At 49.8% G+C, this 21,557-nt stretch overlaps 1 protein-coding gene across 10 annotated transcripts in view; it reads right to left on the bottom strand.

Annotated features, from left to right (window-relative positions):
• Positions 1–21,557, bottom strand: part of SENP1 (SUMO specific peptidase 1) — a 458,603-nt gene that overhangs the window by 369,814 nt on the left and 67,232 nt on the right. For all 10 annotated transcript variants that reach the window (XR_003855556.1, XR_003855557.1, XR_003855558.1 and 7 more), the window contains exons 4-5: positions 20,163–20,247; positions 15,482–15,641 (exon numbers count right to left, since the gene is read on the bottom strand). Coding sequence is in view for 7 of the 10 variants with exons in the window: in XM_029594995.1 (XP_029450855.1) it covers positions 15,482–15,641; positions 20,163–20,247 (245 nt within the window). In the remaining 3 variants the exon portion in view is untranslated. The remainder of the gene's footprint in view (positions 1–15,481; positions 15,642–20,162; positions 20,248–21,557) is intronic.

Below are 21,557 nucleotides of genomic sequence, written 5' to 3'. Positions count from 1 at the left end.
GTTCCGCCAAAGGGTCCAGCTGCACTGCTCTCTTCAGGATCTCTTGTTTCCTAGCCAGGAACGCCTAATTCAGCAGGAGCACAAACTCAGGGCAAAACTCCCCTGAATCAACACCACCCCCTGCAGGAGGATCTGATGGCCCAGGGTCATCTCCAAATGCGGGAAGTTGGTCCACCGGAGAAAGAATGGGAGGGGCCGCCTCCTCCCTCGGCAGCCGCCACAAGCTACCCTCCCCTGCCGAGGAGGACCGCGACCCTTGCCTGCTTGCTGCTCCCCCCCAAAGAAGTTCCCTCCTGCCCTGAAGAACAGGCAGAACACAGGGAACTAACATTTATGGCCTGCCCTGACGCCCCATACGCACGGCAGGTTCCCAACTTAGGCTGGGGTGCCATTGAGAAAAACGAGCAGCAATGCGGTCGGCTAAAAATAAGAAAAAAATTCCAGTCAGAAAACCTTCGCGGGACTGCAGCAGCTAAAAATAGAAAAACTCCCTGCAGGCGTGAAATTGCTGTGAGGAGAGCTGCCGGCGCAAAAATAAAGAGAGGCCTCACACGTGCGCAAAAGCCTACCCCCTGCCGACCTACCCGGAGCCCCGGACTGTTGTGAGGACCGCAGGGTTAAGCTCACCACTCCAGCTGGCCTGTCCCCCAAACGAACTCCTCCTATCTTGAAAGGCTTCTTCCTTGCTTTCTTTCTGATTTTTTTTTTTTTTTTTGAATAAAACGTTAACTTGACAGAGTCTGAGGAAGGAGTGAGAGGAGCCTCCTCAGTACTCGAGGAAACCAGGAGCCCCTGGCTATCGAGACACTGGCACCAATGTGGGCGAGACGCAGGCAGGGGTATCCAACCCCCCCGGATGCCCAGCTTCAACTGAGGAATGGCCCACGAAGGTGCCTAACACCTCAGGAAGCTACACTACTAACTACAAACTAGCCTATCCTAGGGAAAAAAACCTTTCCCTAATAAACTTTTTTTTTTTTTTTGTAAACTAACAAACTGCAGATTTGCATCTCTACCATCTGCTAGAGTCAAAGAAATACTGAGGGACTGCAGGTGGCACTCTCGTTATGTAGCAGTGCCCAAAGTTTTTGTTCTCCGGCTCCACCTGCTGGTAGGAATGCACAACCCCACTGGTCTGGACTGATCTGGGTATGTTCAGGAATCTCTGTCTCCACCTTCTGGTCAGTAGGCATAACCCATTTGTCTGGACTGGTCTGACTGGATGATAAAGAAAGGAAAATTGGTTCTTACCTGCTAATTTTCATTCCTGGAATACCACAGATCAGTCCAGACAAGTGGGTTTATGCATCCCTACCTGCAGATGGAGGCAGAGAACAAAACTTTGAGGCACTGCTACTTAACCAAGAGTGCCACCTGCAGTCCCTCAGTAATGACCTGTACCCAAGCCAAGATGGAGAACACCAAAACACCAGAAAAAACTATTCCCCTAAACAAACCTGGTTAACGAGTTGGAATGCCCAACCAAGCTGAGCCTTGAACTATGATCAATATAAAAAATTTTGAATCTCAACAAACTGAGAACTATATACAACTACCTGCTGCAGAAAACAAAATTTACTTTACTTCACCCACAGCATCCAGAATCAGAAGAGGACTTTCGAAAGATAATCAACAAAGGGCTGGGTGTCTGGACTGATCTGTGGTATTCCGGGAACGAAAATTAGCAGGTAAGAACCAATTTTCCTTTCCTGTTCATACCCCAGATCAGTCCAGACAAGTGGGATGTACCCAAGCCCCTTTACATTGGGTGGGATCCCGAAAGACCTGCACACAGCACTTTCCCCAGAAGCGCCCTCCTCTGGGCCCCTGACATCCAAACGGTAATGATTAGTGAAAGTGTGCAAAGAGGACCACATTGCTGCCTGACAAATCTCCTGAGGCAACACCAACTGGCACTCCGCCCAGGAGGCTGCTTTTGTACCTTAGTGGAATGTGCTTTCAATCCTTCGGGAATTGGCAGACCTTTACAAATATAGGCTGAAATGATAGCCTCTTTCAACCAACGAGAAATTGTACTCTTAGATGCCTTGTCACCTTTCTTTGGTCTGTTACATAACACAAAAAGATGGTCAGAGGTCTGAAATTCATTAGTGACCTCAAGATATCTTAGCAGAACCCAACACACATCCAAAAGGTGAAGTTCCCTTGCATGGGGTGAATCAGACGTCAGATGAGAAAATCCCGGCAACTCGACCGTCTGGCTAAGATGAAAAGCACAGAACACCTTGGGCAAAAAGGAAGGAACTGCTCGCATGGAGACTTCATCATCCAAAATCCGCAGAAAAGGCTCTCTGCACGATAAGGCTTGGAGTTCAGAAATCTGCTTTACCGAACAAATCACCACCAGAAAGACTGTCTTCAGAGTAAGATCCTTCGGAGAAGCTCTGCGCAAATGTTCAAAGGAAGGGCCACATAGAACCTGCAGAACCAAGTTAAGATTCCAGGACAGACACAGCCGACGGATTGGGGGATGCAAATATTTTGCTCCCTTTAAGAACTGCTGCACATCCGGATATGAAGCTAAAGGTTTACCCTGCAACCTTCCTCTGAAGCAACCCAAGGCTGCCACTTGGATTCTGAGCGAATTATAGGCCAAACCTTTAGACAAGCTGTCCTGTAAGAATGCCAAGACTTGGGCCACAGTAGTCTGTAAGGGTTCAGCATTCTAGACCCCACACCAGGCCTCATATACTCTCCAAACCCTGGTATTAGCCATGGAAGTGAAGCAGAGTAGAAATCACCAGCTCTGATACCCTTTCAAGCAAAAGCGGCACCTTTCAAAAGCCAAGCCGCTAGACAAAAGCAATCCGCCTGTTCAGACATGATGGGTCCCTGACACAGCACCCCCTCAAGTGGCTTAGGTGAACAGGACCATCCACCGTGAAATGGACCAGATCCGCAAACCATGGATGAGGCCATTCTTGTGCTACCAGGATTACTTGCCCGTGATGTTGTTCGATGCACCGTAGCATGTGAATTAAGAGTGGCCATAGGGGGAAGACATATTACAGAATCCTCTCTGGCCACGGCTGAACTAGAGCATCGATCCCTGAGGAGCCGAACTCTCTTTGGCGACTGAAGAACTTGGTCGCCTTGGCAGTCTTTCTTGTTGCCATGAGGTCGATCTGGGGCTCTCCCCACTTGCGCCAAAGTAGGGCAAAGGCTTCCGCTGATAATTCCCATTCTCCTGGATCCAGCCAATGCCAGCTGAGATAATCCGCTCGCACATTGTCCACCCCCGCTACACGAGACACTGAGAGGGCCATGAGATTAATCTTTGCCCAGGCAAAGAGCTCATGAACTTCCTGGGCCACCAGGTGACTCTTTGTACTGCCTTGTCGACTTGATATATGCCACCGTCATTGCATTGTCAGAGAACACCCATACTGCCAATCCTTGAAGTCGAGGGAAGAACAATAGTGCTCTTTGAACTGCTATAGTTTCCAAACTGTTGATTGACCAGGACACTTCCTCTGGGGACCATTGGCCCCGAGCCCTGACACAACGCTCCCTAACTGCTGAGACTGGCATCTGTAGTACAACACTTCTTGAGGAACTCCCTTCTCCAAATTGGACCACGATAGCCATCACAAGAAACTGGACCTGGCTTCCTCCTGGAGCAGTAATGGTAGCTGAAATTCCTCAGACACCGGATTCCAACGGGACAGGAGAGCTTTCTGCAATGGACACAGGTGCGCAAAGGCCCATGGGACCAGATCCAGTGTAGAAACCATGGACCCTAGGACCTGCAAATAATCCCAGATCTTGGGAATACGGAGGTCCCGCAACCACAGAGCTTGTGACTGCAACTTCAGGATCCTCTCCTAGGGTGAGAAATACCCTGACGATCCAGATATTGAATTGCGCCCCAAGATAATCCAAGAACTGGGATGGGATCAGCTGACTCTTCGCCCAGTTTATCACCCAGCCCAAGGACTCCAGGTGCTGCATCACTCGTCGAACGGAGGTGAGGCACTCCTCTTCCGACTTCGCCCGTATGAGTCAATCGTCGAGATACTGGACTAGAATCCCCTCCTTTCTGAGGGCTGCCGCCAATACGACCATCACCTTCGTTAATGTCCTCGGTGCTGTAGCCAGCCCAAAAGGCATAGCTTGAAACTGAAAATGCTCTCCCAGTACAATAAAGCGCAGGAACCTCTGATGATCGACTGACAAGAATGTGGAGATACACCTCCATCAAATCGAGAGAGGCCAGGAACACTCCCTTGCGCATGGCTACAATCACTGTCCTCAATGCTTCCATTCAAAAACATGGAACCCGCAATGCCGCATTGACCTTTTGCAGATCCAGGATGGGCCGAAAGGAGCCCTCCTTCTTGGGAACCACAAAGTACACTGAATACCTTCCTTGACCAAGTTCCCCTTGCAGTACCGGCAGAATGGCCTCCAATTGTTGCAGGCTCAAGAGTGTCCCACACCATTACACACTTGGCGAGTGAAGCATACCAGGACACCACAAAGGCATCTTTGAGGGGCCGAGAAAATTCTAACGTGTAGCTGTCTCTTATGACTTCCAGTACCCCCTGATCCGAAGTAATCCCGGTCCACTCCTCATAGAAGCGGGATAATCTTCCTCCGACCGCCATGAGAGAGGAGTGGACCAACTTGCAGTCACTGGGCGGAAACAGCTCCAGATCCCTGTCCGGAACTATCTCTGGATGATCTGCAGGATCCTCGAAAGGACTGCTGCCATCCTGATGTTTGCTTTTGTGAAGAACTGGACGAGGTTCTGCTGACGCAAAACTTTCTCATCTCAAGGAAGCGAGACCGCGGCATAAAAGGTCTTCTTAGCGCCCTTCTTATCCTCCAGCAATCTATTTTTCTTGGAGTCAGCCAGATGTTTCATCACCTTCTCCAGGTCTTCCCCAAACAGTAACTGGCCGTTAAAGGGGAGATTAGCCAGTTGCGCCTTTGACCAAACGTCCACTGACCAGTTGTGTAGCCATAAAAGCCGTCTTACAGCGACTGCGGAGACCATATTCCTAGCGGAAGTGCGGAGGATATCATAGAGTGCATCTGCCACATAAGCCACGCCCGCCTCCAAGCAAGCATCCTGATCTGCCTTCGGAACAGTGCCAGCCAAGTCTTGTGCCTTTTGCACCCAGCACAGAAAGTTCACTGCATAAGGCAGGCACAGACAGCATCTCTAAGGCTCAGAGCAGAAACTTCAAAAAGCCTCTTCAACAGGATTTCCAGCTTTCGATCCTGAACATCCTTCAAAGCCACTGACCCTGCCACCAGAACTGTCGTTTTCTTGGTGACCTTTGAGACCACCGCAACCACCTTTGGCAATTTCCACCACTCCAAGATATTCTCAGGCAGGGGATACAATATGGCCATAGCCCTGGCCACGCGCAAGCCAGACTCTAGGGAGTCCAACTCCCGGTCAATCAATTTCTGCATCTGCCTCAGCAAGGGAAAAGTCCTCAGCGGTCCACGCAGCCCCTCCAACAGAAGATTTCACCCCTCCATATGAGTCTTCTGGGGCCACTTGGACCTCGAGCTCTTCTGGAACCTGAGGGATGAGGGGCTGCAATTCATCCTTGTGATAATAACCTGACTACCTTTGGATCATCCACTAGACCAGCGCTTCTCAACCAGTGTGTCACCAAACACCGGCAGGTGTGTCGCATCTCCCGGTGTCCCACTGCCCTGTTGTACTTTCCTTCTCCCTTTTTCCAGCCCTCGCGAGCCAATTGGAAGCCTCCTTTCTTCCTACCCTCACTGCCCAATGGGAAGCCTCCTTCATGCTGCCTGCCCCCGCGCAGGCCAATCGGAAGCCTGCTCCCTTCTACCTGCCAGTGGGAGTAGGAAGAAGGGAGGAAGCCTTTGATTGGCCGGTGAGGCAAGCATCGCATAGCCTGAGGAAGGGATGGGAGGAATGACAGTGTCGAACCCGATGAAGCAAGGCCGCTACGGGAGCCCATCCCCGTAGCGGTGAAGAGGAAAACCCTATCCCGACAAAGCAAGGCCGCTACGGGAGCCCATTCCCGTAGCAGCAAAGGGGAAACCCGACCCCGACCGAGGCGCCCATCCCTGTGGCGCTGAAAAAAGAAGGCCCGCCGGAGTAAAGCCGTGGCAGAACTGTAGCCCATCCCTGCAGTAAAGGAAGAAGCTGTTTTTGGTGCGAGCTTGCGTCTGTGGGTGTGAATGGGTGCCTAAGTGAGAGCTTGCGTCTGTGGGTGTGAATGGATGCCTGGGTGAGAGCTTGCGTCTGTGGGTGTGAATGGATGCCTGGGTGAGAGTTTGCGTCTGTGCGTGTGAATGGAAGCCTGGGTGAGAGCTTGTGTGTGTGTGGGTGTGAATGGGTGAGAGCTTGTGTGGGTGTGAATGGGTGAGAGCTTGTGTGTCTGTGTGTGGGTGTGAATGGGTGAGAGCTTGTGTGTGTGGGTGTGAATGGAAGCCTGGATGAGAGCTGGTGTGAATGGGTGTGAATGGAAGCCTGGGTGAGAGCTTGTGTGAATAGGTGTGAATGGAAGCCTGGGTGAGAGCTTGTGTGAATGGGTGTGAATGGAAGCCTGGGTGAGAGCTTGTGAGTGTGTGGGTGTGAATGGAAGCCTGGATGAGAGCTGGTGTGAATGGGTGCTTAGGTGAGAGCTTGTGTGTGGGTGTGAATGGAAGCCTGGGTGAGAGCTTGTGTGTGTGAATGGGTGCCAGGGTGAGAGCTGGTGTGAATGGGTGCTTGGGTGAGAGCTTGTGTGTGTGGGTGTGAATGGAAGCCTGGATGAGAGTTGGTGTGAATGGGTGCAAGAGCATTTGTGTGTGATTGAGAGCTTGTATATAAGAGAGCATGAGTGTGATTGAGAGAGAGAGAGAGAGACTGGTCAGGAAGGTGATGTGTTTCTGTGTGAGAGAGAGAGACTGGTCAGGAAGAAAACTAGTGTGCATATGTGAGAGAGAGAGAGACTGGTCAGGAAGATGACTGGTGGGAAAGAGACCGAGATTGGTCGTGGGGTCTAATTGGGAGTGTGAGTGTGTGTGAGTGACTGGTTGTGGGTGTTAAGGAGGAAGATTGAGGACAGAGCTTCAGCAGCCCTTGCTGCTTCTGGTGAGTGCTATTGGCCTGGAAGAGAAAGGAGTAGGAGAGTTGCTGGAAAGGGTAAGTAAAGGTGGCTTTTTAAATTTATTTTTCTTGATTGCCATTTTAATTATTGGGTATTATGTGATGTCTGCTGTTTTGAAATATTTTATTGATATTTGGACATGTTTTAATAATTTTTATGAGTTTTTAATAAGAAAATTACTTCTTACCTGCTAATTTTCGTTCCTGTAGTACTAAGGATCAGTCCAGACGGTGGGTTATGTCCCCCGTCCAGCAGATGGAGTCAGAGTAAACTTTGGAGGGTGCTGGTATATAAGCCGGTGCACCCTCCTAGATCCCCAGTATCGAGCATATCAAAGCCAAACCAGAACACTGGGCAGATCAAGGATGATGGATCAAGTAAATTCGCAACCATAAAAAAATTGAAACATGGAACAAAATGAGCAACATGCAATGAGAACTGCCGAACATGAACAAGACACAAGCAAGAACCCCCAAGGGGGAAGAACAGAGTACAGCAGGACAGAAGCGAATAGCCGAGCAGGTTCACCCCAAGAACTAACCCAAACAGGGTGGGCGTCTGGACTGATCCTTAGTACTACAGGAACGAAAATTAGCAGGTAAGAAGTAATTTTCTTTTCCCTGTACGTACAGGATCAGTCCAGACGGTGGGATGTACCAAAGCGTCCCTAAACCGGGTGGGTCCGTGAGAACCCTGCTCGGAGCACCCTGTCCCCAAATGAACCAGACTCCAGTACCGGGGCATGGAGCCGGTAATGCCTGGAAAAAATGTGTAGAGACTTCCAAGTCGCCGCCCGACAGATCTCCTGAATGGAGACGAGCTGAGACTCAGCGCAGGAAGCGGCCTGGGCTCGCAGAGAATGGGCCTTGATGCCCGCCGGGGGTTCCTTCCCCGACCCAATGTACGCGGAAGCCACCGCTTCCTTGAGCCAGCGCGCGATGGTAGTCTTCGACGCCTGTTGGCCCTTCTTAGCTCCGGACCATAGGACGAAGAGATGATCGGAGACCCGGAACTCATTCGTCACCTCCAAGTAGCCAAGAAGCGTCCGTTTCACATCCAGGCGCCGAAGGGCCGGAGGGGCGTCCGCCGGAAAGGATGGAAGTTCCACTACCTGGTTCATGTGAAACGAAGAAACCACCTTAGGCAGGAACGAAGGTACTGTTCGCAGGGCAACCCCGGAGTCCGTAAATCGCAGGAAAGGCTCCCTGCACGACAGCGCCTGCAGCTCTGAGACACGCCGCGCCGAGGCTATGGCAACTAGGAAAATTGCCTTCAGAGTGACGTCCTTAAGGGAAGCCTGCTGCAAGGGCTCGAAGGGGGCCCCTCCCAGGGCTCGTAACACCAAATTGAGGTTCCAGGACGGACAGAGAGGACGCACCGGCGGCCGCAAGTGCTTGACTCCCCTGAGGAACCGTGAAATGTCTGGATGGAACGACGGGTCTGACCTTCCTGAAGCGCGAGCCAAGGAAGCTAGTGCAGACACCTGCACTCTCAATGAATTGTAGGAGAGACCCTTCTCCAGTCCCTCCTGCAGAAACGCCAGGATCTGTTGTCGGGAAGCTGCGGTCGCGAGGGAACCCCGCGCCGCGCACCAAACCTCGAATACCTTCCATACAAGTACATAGGCAACCGATGTTGAGGTCTTTCGCGCCTTGAGGAGAGTATCCACCACGGGGAGAGCGTAGCCTCTGCTCAGGAGCCCCCTCCGTTCAAAAGCCACGCCGCAAGACAAAAGTGTGCCGCCTGCTCCGAAAATACCGGACCCTGATGAAGGAGTCGCGGGAGGTGCGCGAGCCGCAGAGGACCGTCCACCGTCACGCTGAGGTCGGCGAACCACGGGCGCCGCGGCCATTCGGGAGCCACCAGGATGACCCGGCCCGGGTGCCGCTCGATCCTCCGGATCACCTTTCCCACCAGAGGCCGGGGGGAAAGACGTAGAGTAGGAGCCGAGGAGGCCAATGGAGAGCCAGAGCATCGACACCTTCCGCGCCGCGCTCCCTTCTGCGACTGAAGAACCGGGGAGCCTTTGCGTTGGCGGCGGATGCCATGAGATCCATCGCGGGCGTCCCCCAACGGCGGGAGATGAGTGCCATCGCCTCGTCTGAGAGAGACCATTCCCCGGGGTCCAGGACCTGGCGGCTCAAATAGTCTGCCTGGATGTTTTCCACTCCGGCGATGTGGGATGCCGCCAGCTGGTCTAGGAAACGTTCCGCCCACTCCATCAGCTGCGCGGCTTCCAGAGCAACCAGGCGGCTCCTGGTGCCCGCTTGCCGGTTGATGTAAGCCACCGTCGTCGCATTGTCCGAGAGGACTCGGACCGCTCGACCCCTGATCAGAGGCAAAAACTGCACGAGGGCAAGACGAACCGCTCTTGTTTCCAGGCGGTTGATCGGCCAGTTCGCCTGATCCTTTGTCCACCTTCCCTGGGCCGAGCTCCTGAGACACACTGCCCCCCAACCGGATAGACTGGCATCGGTAGTGACCACTACCCAGTCCGGCGTTTCCAGCGGGCAGCCTTGAGCCAAGTTCCTGGAATCCAGCCACCAGCCCAGGCTGGCCCTGGCGGTCGGAGTGAGTGGCAGAATCGCCTGGTAATCCTGAGAAACCGGTTTCCACCTCGAGAGCAGGGACATTTGCAGAGGCCGCAGGTGAGCAAAAGCCCAGGGCACTAGGCTTATAGCGAAATCCATGGAGCCCAGGACCTGGAGGTAATCCCACGCCGTGTGCACCGGAAGAGAGGCAAACCGGACGATCTGCTCCCGCAGTGATTGTGCCTTGTCCGGACGCAGGAAGACCTTGCCTTGTGCCGTGTCGAAACGCGCCCCCAGGAAATCCAACTGTTGGGCCGGCCGCAGGCTGCTCTTGCTGAAGTTCACCACCCAGCCGAGAGATTGCAAGAAGGTCACCACCCTGTCGACCGCCGCCCGTCCCTGCGGCAGAGACTTCGCTCGGATGAGCCAGTCGTCCAGGTAAGGGTGAACTAAAATGCCTTCCCGACGGAGAGCGGCGGCTACCACCACCATGACCTTGGTAAAGGTTCTGGGCGCGGTTGCCAGCCCGAAGGGCAGCGCCCGAAACTGAAAGTGTTGACCCAGGATCTTGAAGCGAAGGAATCTCCAATGCGCCGGATGGATCGGTATATGCAAGTATGCTTCCGTGAGATCGAGGGAGGCCAGGAACTCCCCCTGATGCACCGCCGCAATGACAGATCGGAGCGTTTCCATGCGAAACTTGGAGACCCGGAGCATCTTGTTGACTTCCTTGAGGTCCAGAATGGGACGAAAGGATCCGTCCTTTTTGGGAACCACGAAGTAAATCGAATAATGCCCCGAGCCCACCTCTCCTGAGGGGACGGGCGAAATGGCTCCCAGGTCCAGGAGCCTGTCCAGCGTGTGTTGTACCCCCAGGCGCTTGTGACTTGACCCGCAGGGAGAGAAGACGAATCGGTCCCTGGGCGACCGAACAAATTCCAACGCGTAACCGTGTCTTAGGATGTCGAGGACCCATTGGTCCGTGGTAATGAGAGTCCACTCCTCGAGAAACAAAGCGATGCGACCTCCAATCCGGGGTATCGAGGAGTGGACCGGCCTGGCATCATTGAGGCTTACCAGAGGCCCCCTGGGTCGAAGAGTCCCTGGCGGGCCTGCGCCCTCGAAAGGGCCGAGTCCACGTCTGTGACCGAGTTGATGGCGCCCTCGGGCCTTGTGTCCTGGATCCCCGGTAACGCCTCTGAGTACGGTACCGAGACCTGGAAGTCCCAGGAGACGGACGAAAACCACGCTGGCGATCCTCAGGCAACCTGTGGACCGAATTTTCCCCCAGGGTCTTGATGATTTGATCGAGGTCCTCGCCAAAGAGAAACCTGCCCTTGAAAGGCAAAGCTCCCAGGCTAGCCTTGGAGGAAGCGTCCGCTGCCCAGTTGCGGAGCCATAGCAGGCGCCTGGCGGAAACCGCGGATGCCATAGTCCTCGCCAGTACCCGCAGCAGGTCGTGCAACGTATCTGCCCCGTAAGCAATGACCGCCTCCAGACGGTCTGCCTGGGCCGCCTCCCCAGGTGGCAACTGCTGGGAGGTGAGGAGCTGTTGGACCCATCGGAGACCGGCTCTCTGGGTAAGAGAACCGCAGATGGCTGCCCGGACCCCCAGCGCCGAGACCTCAAAGATCTTCTTGAGGGCGACCTCCAGTTTTCTATCCTGTATGTCCCAAAGCGCAGTTCCCCCGGTGACCGGGATGGTAGTTCTCTTCGTGACCGCGGACACTGCCGAATCCACCTTGGGGACCTTGAGAAGGTCCAGGAAGTCCCCCGAGAGAGGATAGAGCTTGTCCATAGCCCTGCTAACCCGAAGGGACGCCTCCAGGTTGTCCCATTCCCGTACGAGAAGGTGGAGAAAGGAATCGTGAATGGGAAAGGTCCTTGCCAGGGGACGCAAGCCCGCCAAGACGGGATCTCCCTTGGAGGTCGCGGAGGCCACGGAGGGGGCCGGGGGTCCCGGAGGCTCAACGGGAGGATCGAGGTCCAATTCCTGGAGAACGTGAGGAATGAGGTCCGCCAATTCCTCCTTGCGGAAAATGCAGAGCACCCGTGGGTCATCGCATTCCAGGTGCGCTGCCAAACTCGGGTCGTCGTCCACTTGCAACGCTGGGTCACCCCCCTGGGCCTGCGCGGGTGTCGTTCCACCCAGGGCTAGGGGTACACTCAGAGGCAACCTGGGGCCGCCCCCCACGGCCCCCTGTCCCGAAGCCGCAGCGTCCGAGAGCCTGGGAGCCTTAGCAGGAGAAGGAGAACCGGCTGGCCCCCCCTGCGGATTCAAACTCTGTAGGTAGGCCTGGTGCATGAGCACCACGAAATCCGCGGAGAAACTGAGCGGCCCTGCCGGTGGGGGGGGGCAAGGTGTCCCTGGAGAGGCCGGAGGTGGAAGGGAGAGGCCCCGAATCCAAACTCGGGGGTGCGAGCGGCAAGAAATCCTCTGTCTGCTCCTCCGCGTCTGAGCCCACACTGCCTTCCAATTCTAAAATGGCCGCCGCTCCCGCCAAGGATGGGGGCGGGGCTAGCCCCCGAGGCCCGCAGCGCTCCGATCGCGGCGGGGAAATCGTCGGTGGAGCGGAGCTCGTCTCCCCCCCGGGGAGGCACCGACCGCATGGAGCGTCCCTCGATACGCCCTGACTCGGGCCGCCACAGGACGGGCAACAGGCGCGTTGCATCACGCTATGTGACAGACGGGCGCCAAACGCCGAGAGCGGCGAACAGGAGATCGTGCCGCGGGAGGAGCGGGCTTACCAAGCCCTCGCTCAACTGCCAGACCACCCTCAACCCCTGGGGCGGCAGGGGAATGGGACCTCCTTGCCGCCTGCGGCCCCGGGGAATGCAACGTCGCAGGGCCGCGGGGGAGGTGAGACAGAAAAAACCGCGGCGGGAGGAGGGGAGAGGCTGGCGCCACCAGCATCCACCTCTGCGCCGAACCTAAGCTGAAAAGAAAAGGGAAGGAAATAAAACAAAATCTCCCCCAAGCTTACCCCTTATGATCACCAGAGTGAGCGAAGAAGGGAAAGTAAGAGGCAGTCCCGATGGCAGGTAGAGCACCGGAGCCAGACACAAACGGCTCGTACTGACAGGACAACCCCTTCTATTTTTTTTTTTTTTTAACTTGATCCACCAACAAGAAAAAGAGAAGAATAAAGTCTAAAACTATAGCGTAGAAACACTAAGTAGGGAGAACAACGGTTCCCCTCCTCACATCTGCTGGAGTCAGAGAGATACTGGGGATCTAGGAGGGTGCACCGGTTTATATACCAGCACCCTCCAAAGTTTACTCTGACTCCATCTGCTGGACGGGGGACATAACCCACCGTCTGGACTGATCCTGTACATACAGGGAATGTTGGATATTATTCTGTTCAGCAGCTGTTTTGTAACATTTTTAGTATAGCTTTACAATTATTTCTGTGTGGGGCTCTATAGCAGCTTGGCTTATTCTGTTTTCCCAATAGGAAATGTATTAGTGTTTAGGGCCTGGTTTAATAAGTTGTATTTTTTAGATAGGGTTGTTACTGTTTGAGTGTGTTCCATAATACAGGTGTAACTTTGTGCGGGTTAGTTTGTGTGCATTATTGCAAATCCTGAGAGTCTGTTAGGTGCTAAATTTCTCTTTCCATTTCTCCAGGTTCGCACTGCATGCAGAGTGGCTTTTTTGGTTTTCCATCCAGTTTCTGTCTCCATATTTATAATATGTGGTTTTTCTGTACTTGGTGAAGGTCAGTTCTGGGTGTTTGACCGAGGTGAGGTATTTTACTAGCATGTAGGCATTTGTATCAATCTTATTTGTTGTGCTCTCTCAATAGGATATGCATTAGTGGTAAATTACTGTCTTTTCATAAGGAAGGCTATTGTGCCTGGTAGTACAGGGAGTTTGTTTTGCTTTTACTAAGATGTCATCAGAACCAGAATATCTTTTTTGTATGGTGAGTTGTACAGGGAAATGCCCTAGATCTGCTCTGCACTCATTGCTGGTAGTTGAGGGGATTCCTGTGGATGCAGAGTGCATGTTTACATTTACCCCGTGATGGTCACATGTTCAGTGTGTCACGCATGTGAGAACCATCTGTCAGGTGTGTCCCAGCCAAAAAAAGGTTGAGAACCACTGCACTAGACGAAACTCGTCTGCATCCTGGTCCCCCCAGCACTCCAGCCTGCACCTTATCCAGCAGCCTGGTCCATGGAAGGATCTTGCAGATCATGGCTCGTCGGATCCTGCGGGTCAGGAGTTGTCGGATCCAAGGAGGCATCATCCACCTAGACATGGTCCAGCCCCAAAAGGCGCAAGATGCCTCCTTTCTGCGGAGGCACCATAGCCCGAAGCTTCTTAAACCCACCTCGGGCTGGCCAGGAGGCTGGCCATTTAGCTGCCAGCTCCTGTCTGGCAAGATAGGCCTCATGCATAAGCAGAACAAAATCCACGGAAAACCACCACGGTCTGCCAGCTCCAGGGGCGCTGAACTGCCTTCCGCACCCCCCCCCTCCCCCGATACGTGCAGTGCAGGAGAAAGTGGGGGAGGGGAGTTCCTGCCTTCCCCATCCAAGATAGGGATCCTGCAATGTGGAGTTAAAATGGCTGTCGACTATTCGCCCCTCCCCCCGGGCCTCCAGGCCGGGGCCTGCAGCACGAGTGCAAGGCCTGCTCCTAATTGCCTGTGAGGAGGTTCCCACACCTCCACTCACACAGGCTGGACAAAGAAGGGCCGCATTGAGGCGAGAACGTTTCTCCCCGCAGGCCCGACAGGATTTGGTCAGCATGGCGTTGATGGCACGGTTGAGAGCTAAAAATAAATAGGAGAGCAGAAGAAAAAACAACTGCCGCAGCCTTGTCGCTGTCCGGACTCTCGTGCTGAACGGACAGCATGAGCCTCTCCTCCCCCTATACTAAATCAGCACAGCCGCCAGGAGGGAAAGAAACAAAGAACCCAAAGGCCCTGACAGTCTCCCCAGCCCCTAAAGGACATATAGAAAAGGATATCTCCTGCTTCTGGGGCTCCAGGAAGCTGTAGCAGGCCAGTCAAGGGGGAAGACCCTCAGGGGGAGCAAGGGAACCAGAGACTCCTGGCTTTCCCTCCCCCTGGAATCAAGGGTCGAGCCTGGCCAGGGATATCCAACCGCCCACTCGCCCTGCTCGACCAGAAGGATGGCCCACAAAGGTACCTAACACCTCTGGGAGCTCCGGTTTTCTGTCTTGAAGCTCCTACACTAACCTCAGTTCTATTTATTTATTTACTTATTTATTTTGTATCTAACAGACTGTAGGTTAGCACATCTACCATCTGCTGGAGGCAGAGAAATACTGAGGGACTGCAGGTGACACTCTTGATTAAGTAGCAGTGCCTCAAAGTTTTGTTCTCTGCTGCCATCTGCTGGTAGGGATGCATAAACCCACTTGTCTGGACTGATCTGGGGTATGAACAGGTTAGTATTTTGATGTGATCCACATGTGAATGGGCAGACAAGATAGGCTGTATGGTCTTTTTCTGCCATATTTCTAATGCTATTTATGAGCGTATTGTAGGAAGTGGGAGGTTAATGAAATTAATTGGCACATAAGTGGAGCGGCAAACTCACAGTTTGTGAATTGTTCAGCTAGTATAGTCGGTCTTAATATAGAGAGATCAAAGGCTGGCGTGGCTTAAGCATTTTCCTTGAACCTTATATATGGCCATTCTAGGACAGGGATGAGGCTCATAAGCATGGACAGTGCAGGTATTTGTTTTTGTTGCTGCTTATGCTTGTTCTGTGGATGAAGAGACACCCTCCATATCCAACAATGCCAGCTCAGCACTTTACTTCATGAGTTTACAGCACATGAAAACATACCAATAAATTATATACCTTGGTGTTTTACAGGTTTCATGATGCAGGCTTCTACTGGGTCTAGGCTTCTGTAATGTTGTACATATAGTAGGAGCCAGATTCCTAGCATGTCCATTGAAGCTTTGTTTTTCGGAAGCAATCTTTGCTGGCTGCCTAAATGTTACATGATCTCCTGCAGCTAGACAACATTTAAAGAATGAATTACGTAGGAGAAAAAAAAAAAACGAACAAGAAATACTGAAATAAAACCGCAAACAGCCAGCCTATAACAACCATATCCAATTTTTGGCTCTTCAGGAACCCACAATATAGGCTGGGGGTTGGTTTTTTTTACACCAGAGATGTTAACACATTATAGAATTAAACACAGCAAAGGAAAAAAAAAAAGTAGACCAATCTGTAGCTTGTGGCAATCATGTTTAAAAAGAGAAAAGAAAAATAGGTAAGCCCTGATATGGGAATTTTTTGAGGGACAGCTGATTTTGAAATTAGGATTATTATTTTTAATGAGCCAAGAGAACAGATAAAAACAATGACCATAATCACAATTTTATGAAAATGCAATATAAGTCTACAAAGTTTGCCATTGGAAAATACCCAGACGACTACAGAGTACAAAAATTGGCCCATCTTTTCAAGAACACTAATGTATCTGAGACACAGCTCATGGTCAAAGTGGCTCATAGAATATTAAAAAAAAAAGATATTTTATTGACCTGCAGCCATATTCTGCCCTAATGCCCCCAAAAAAGACAATTGTCTAAGTGGATCTACGCTAGTCACTCTGTTAATCTCCCCTACATCACTTTCAAAATATAGTCTATGGTAATTTGTCAAAATATCTCTCCAATTTCACTGGTAAACAAAGTTTTTGTTTCCTTCAGGCGTTTTGGTGTTCCAAATAGATTTTTGGATGCTGATCACAGATATTATTTCGAAATTTGTACATTGCATAAGGTTTTGAGAATTTTGTGTTACAATAATTGTGAAATTTTAAAACAATCTCGCATACATATATTTTCTTGCTGGACAATAGTTTTTATGATTTTTAAAATTCATGTTGTATTTTTGACGGCCATAAGCAATGTAACATGTAACAGAGACTAACAGTTTTTAAAATACACCAAGAAATTCTGCCTGATCACGCCAGAACTTGCTCAGGCAAGCCCCAGCTCAGCTGCAAGATTCCAACTTGTTTCCATGACGACGCAGCCATATATAAGTAGCAGCAATGAGTAGTCTCCTATGCAACGTCTGTGTGAATGAGCGAATCGTATCGCTAAAACTGTTGAGTTTAAAGCTTGTGGATTTAATTTCATATGTCGTAATAGCTGTGACACGTTTTGTTACATCTGTGGTGAGTTTACTCTGAAAGCACAGAAAAGGAGTATGACTTCACTCATTAAGAAGGCATACGAGTTATACTTCGGGTGCAAAATTGGTGACCAGGACAGAGCATGGGCTCCTCATATATGTTGCGCATCTTGCGCCAGTAGTCTGCGAGCTTGGCTGAAAGGAGTGCGACCATCCATGCCGTTTGCCATCCCAATGATATGGAGGGAACAGAAAGATATAACTGACTGTTACATCTGCATGGCGAATGTGTCAGGATACTCATCAAAGAACAGGAAGTTTATTGAGTACCCTAACCTTGCATCGGCAATGAGACCAGTGCCGCATGACGACAGTCTTCCTGTTCCAAAACCGCCATAGGTGTGGACATTTGATGATGAAGATGAGGAGGTAGGCAATGATGGCGAGCCGTCGCAGATGGAAGCTGCGGCTGATCCTAACTTTGTGCCATCAACATCCAGCGATCCTCATTTAATATCTCAGTCAGAGCTGAACGATCTGGTCAGAGATTTGGCTTTATCGAACAGTCAGGCAGAGCTGGTTGGGTCAAGGCTGCAAGGATGGAATCTTTTGTCATCTGATACGAAAATTTCAGTAATTCGCAGCCATCATGAAGATTTGACAAAATATTTCAACCAAGTAGACCAGAGCTTTCCAAACTTTTCATGTTGGTGACACACTTTTTAGACAAACATAATTTCGGGACACAGTAATTCAGTCTACTAGTAAACCAGAGGTTAAAGGTTAAACGAACGAAACATATTTCGACAATTTATGTATGTTTCCTTAAATATATACATAAATAAAATGTTTCACGACACAACCTATCTCATGAAAACCTTAAATCTATATTAAAAATATATATTCCAAGATTCATGTTATTGTTATAATTTATGAGAAACAATAATAAAACTAATTGTCTGTCCCCCACACACTCATCTCTCTCCTCCCCCCAGCACATGTCTGGCCCCCACACACACTCATATCTCTCCCCCTCAAGCACATGTCTGTCCCCCCAGCACGTATGCCCCCCACTCACTCATCTCTCTCCCCCCAGCACATGTCTGGCCCCCCACACTCATGTACCTCGTCTTTTTGATTGTTGCCAGTTAAGTGCTTCACTCCCTTCCATGATCACCAGACACTGCTGCTTGCAGTCAGTACTCCTCATGGCCAGGCCTCATCGGCAGCAGCAGCCAATGCAAGGATGGCTGGGCTCGTTCCACCCACCAAGCCCCCCAAAAAAACGCGATTGACAGCAAAAATCACCCAATAATAAGCAACCCATAAACTGAAAAAAAAAAGTGAATCTCTAGAAAAAAAAAAGCTCAAACTCGCATCAGAGTTGACCGGGCTTGCGCGACACACCTGCACACTGCAGGCGACACACTAACGTGTCCCGACACACAGTTTGGAAAGCTCTGAAGTAGACAGTCTGTCTTTTTGCTGGGACATCAATGGATTGTTTTGTGCTCTTGGATGTGACCACGACCCAACAGAATAGCAACTGTTTATTGATTCATCAATCTTAAGTTTGAAGGCTGTTTTGCTGCACAATGGCAATATCTACCCATCAATACCTGTCGGACATGCTGTTCAGATGAAAGAAAAGTATGAGAACATGCAGCTACTGCTGAACCACATTGAGTACTGGAGGTACACTGGAATTTGTGTGGTGATCTCAAGGTAGTTGTAATTCTACTGGGTCTGCAGCTTGGTTACAGCAAGTACTGTTGCTTCCTTTGTGAGTGGGACAGTCGAGCAAGAGATTCACATTACGTCAGAAAAGTCTAGCCTCTCCGCAAGAAGTTGGTTCCAGGGCAGAAGAATGTTGTGCATGACCCATTGGTGGATCCAAGTAAGATTTTTCTTCCACCTTTGCACATCAAACTTGGGCTGATGAAAAACTTTGTTAAGGCAATGAACAAGCAAAGTAAAGCCTTTGATTATTTGCGGCAAATGTTTCCAAGCATAAGAGACGCCAAGATAAAAGGTGTTTTCGTTGGCCCACAAATCCGAGCTGTGATGAAGGACAGCCACTTTGATGGTCTTTTGTAAGGTAGAGAACGTGTTGCGTGGACAGCCTTCAAGAATGTCGTTTACAACATTCTAGGCAACTATAAGAACATAAGAAATTGCCATGCTGGGTCAGACCAAGGGTCCATCAAGCCCAGCATCCTGTTTCCAACAGAGGACAAACCAGGCCACAAGAACCTGGCAATTACCCAAACACTAAGAAGAACCCATGCTACTAATTAATAGCAGTGGCTATTCCCTAAGTAAATTTGATTAATAGCCGTTAATGAACTTCTCCTCCAAGAACTTATCCAAACCATTTTTTAACCCAGCTACACTAACTGCACTAACCACATCCTCTGGCAACAAATTCCAGAGCTTTATTGTGCGTTGAGTGAAAAAGAATTTTCTCCGATTAGTCTTAAATGTGCTACTTGCTAACTTCATGGAATGCCCCCCTAGTCCTTCTATTATTCAAAAGTGTAAATAACAGATTCACATCTACTTGTTCAAGACCTCTCATGATCTTAAAGACCTCTATCATATCCCCCCTCAGCCATCTCTTCTCCAAGCTGAACAGCCCTAACCTCTTCAGCCTTTCGTAATAGGGGAGCTGTTGAAAATCTGCTTCAGGCATGTCACTGAAGATACATTTTCTTCATTCCCACTTGTACTTCTTCCCAGACAACCTTGGCACAGTGAGTGACGAACATGGTGAAAGGTTTCATCAAGACATTGTCAAAATGGAGAAATGGTATCAAGGCAAGTGAAACCCCTCCATGCTGGGTGACTATTGTTGGACTCTCATCTGCGAAGCGTCGGACAGTGATTACAAACGAAAATCTGTGGCAAAACATTTTTAATTTTGTTTTCTGGTGCCAACATTGCCATTATAGCTTATGCCGCTACAGACACGTAACAATACTTAATGAATATTGTGCTTTTCTGGCAAATGGTAAGTGATACAAACATAAATGTATATTTGTGTTCAGCTTGTTAAAATCTACTTGTTTCACCGAAGGTTGTGGAGGAAACAAAATGTTCCCAGAAATTTGTTTACCAGTGTTTCTAGTCTAGCTATCTGATGTTTTTACATTAGTAGTTTCCAAAATGTCAGAGTGGCAACTAATGAGCTGCAAAAGCATTGCTGGTGAGTTACTAAGCAAAAATGTAAGCAGATCATATTGCATGAGGGGAAGTTGAGATCAAGACATAAATGCCACATCTCAAAGCAATCTTTAAATATAATTTTGTCATTATTTTCTCAGTTGCACTGAAATATTTCACTGTGTACCTTAACTTAATAACAAAAAATACCATTGAAATTTACCTGGGCGGTAATGTGTCATATACAATGGATTCACTACTGGACATGTGAAAGGACTGTCCAAGTTGATAGGCCTGTTAAGTGAAAACTGTACACAAAGAAAATATATATTATTGTTGAGACCATATACATTTTAACTGACAGCATCCATGTTAAATCTTTTTTCTATTTGGTGCAGCAGTTTCCTTCTGCTCCTTTACGCTTCCAGTTCAATTGGAACCTCTGTTGGGTTACAGCACCCTGAATCTTCATTGCATCTAAGTTAATATCTAGAAGTATATTCTACAATTTTTATAAGTACAAAAATTCAAAGTGGAAAAACAAGTAATGCCAAAATTGTTTGAAAAAGGCTGTAATTATGTGTTAAATTTATACATACATTATATTGCATAATGTACCTAAGCCCTAATATTTTATTTTGTTTCACAGATAAATCTACTAAATATTCCCCATGTTAACTATGCAAAAATCCAGAAAATCTAGAAATCTCAATCCACAAAACTAAAAAAAAAAAAAAAAAACACACATGTACAGATTAACTGACCTCATGTAATAGTCAATTATAAAAAAAGACAATAAACCTATCACAAAAATCTACAACAATATAAATACACATTTTATGAAAAATCCCATAATCTAAATATTGCCTAAAGTTAGCTGCAAGAGAAGGAGTCAGCGGTAGTGTATAAGAAGCATTCTTCATCCAACTCCTGTTGACTGCACGCCGAAGGAAATCTCATAAGGAGATATGTAATGTGGGTGGGGCTGTGAGGGAATCACATGGGGGGGAATTAGAATAAATTATTGACCCAGCAGCCAGAGAGATTGGGGGGGGGGGGGAGAGATGATTATTGTGCCAAGAAGCCAAGGGGGTGGAAAAGAGATTACTGCACCAGGAGAGTGGAAAGGGAAGATAGGAAAGATCATTGTCCAAAGGGGAATGGAGGACAGATGATGGTTGTACTGAAGAGAGTGAGCGAAAACCAGGGGAGTGGAGGGTTAAGATGACTGCACAAACGGTGTGAGGGAGAAAATCACTGTGCTGAAGGAGATGGTGAGAGAGAGATGACAACTGCACTGGGGGAGGAAGAGACTATGATTGCACCAAGGGAAATGGGTGAGGAGAGATGATTTTGCCATTCGGGTGGAGGACAGGGCATGAGAGATGATCAGGGCTGGAAAAAAAATATGTGGGCACCCATGTCACTAAGTGTGCTGGGAGGGAGGAGGAAACAGGAACAGCATGCTGGAAGGAAGAAGTGGGTCCTGGGGGGACAGAAAAGGAATGAAGAGAGAATGCTTGCAACTGAAGGGAGTGCAAGAAGCAGGAAAAGATGGGGATTGTGCCTGGAAGGAGAGAGAAGAGAAAAACAAAATCAAAAAGAGGCAAAAGAAAAA

Source organism: Rhinatrema bivittatum, chromosome 3, assembly GCF_901001135.1.
Source record: "Rhinatrema bivittatum chromosome 3, aRhiBiv1.1, whole genome shotgun sequence".
Taxonomy (NCBI): domain Eukaryota; kingdom Metazoa; phylum Chordata; class Amphibia; order Gymnophiona; family Rhinatrematidae; genus Rhinatrema; species Rhinatrema bivittatum.
This window is presented reverse-complemented; position numbering and strand designations above follow the sequence as displayed.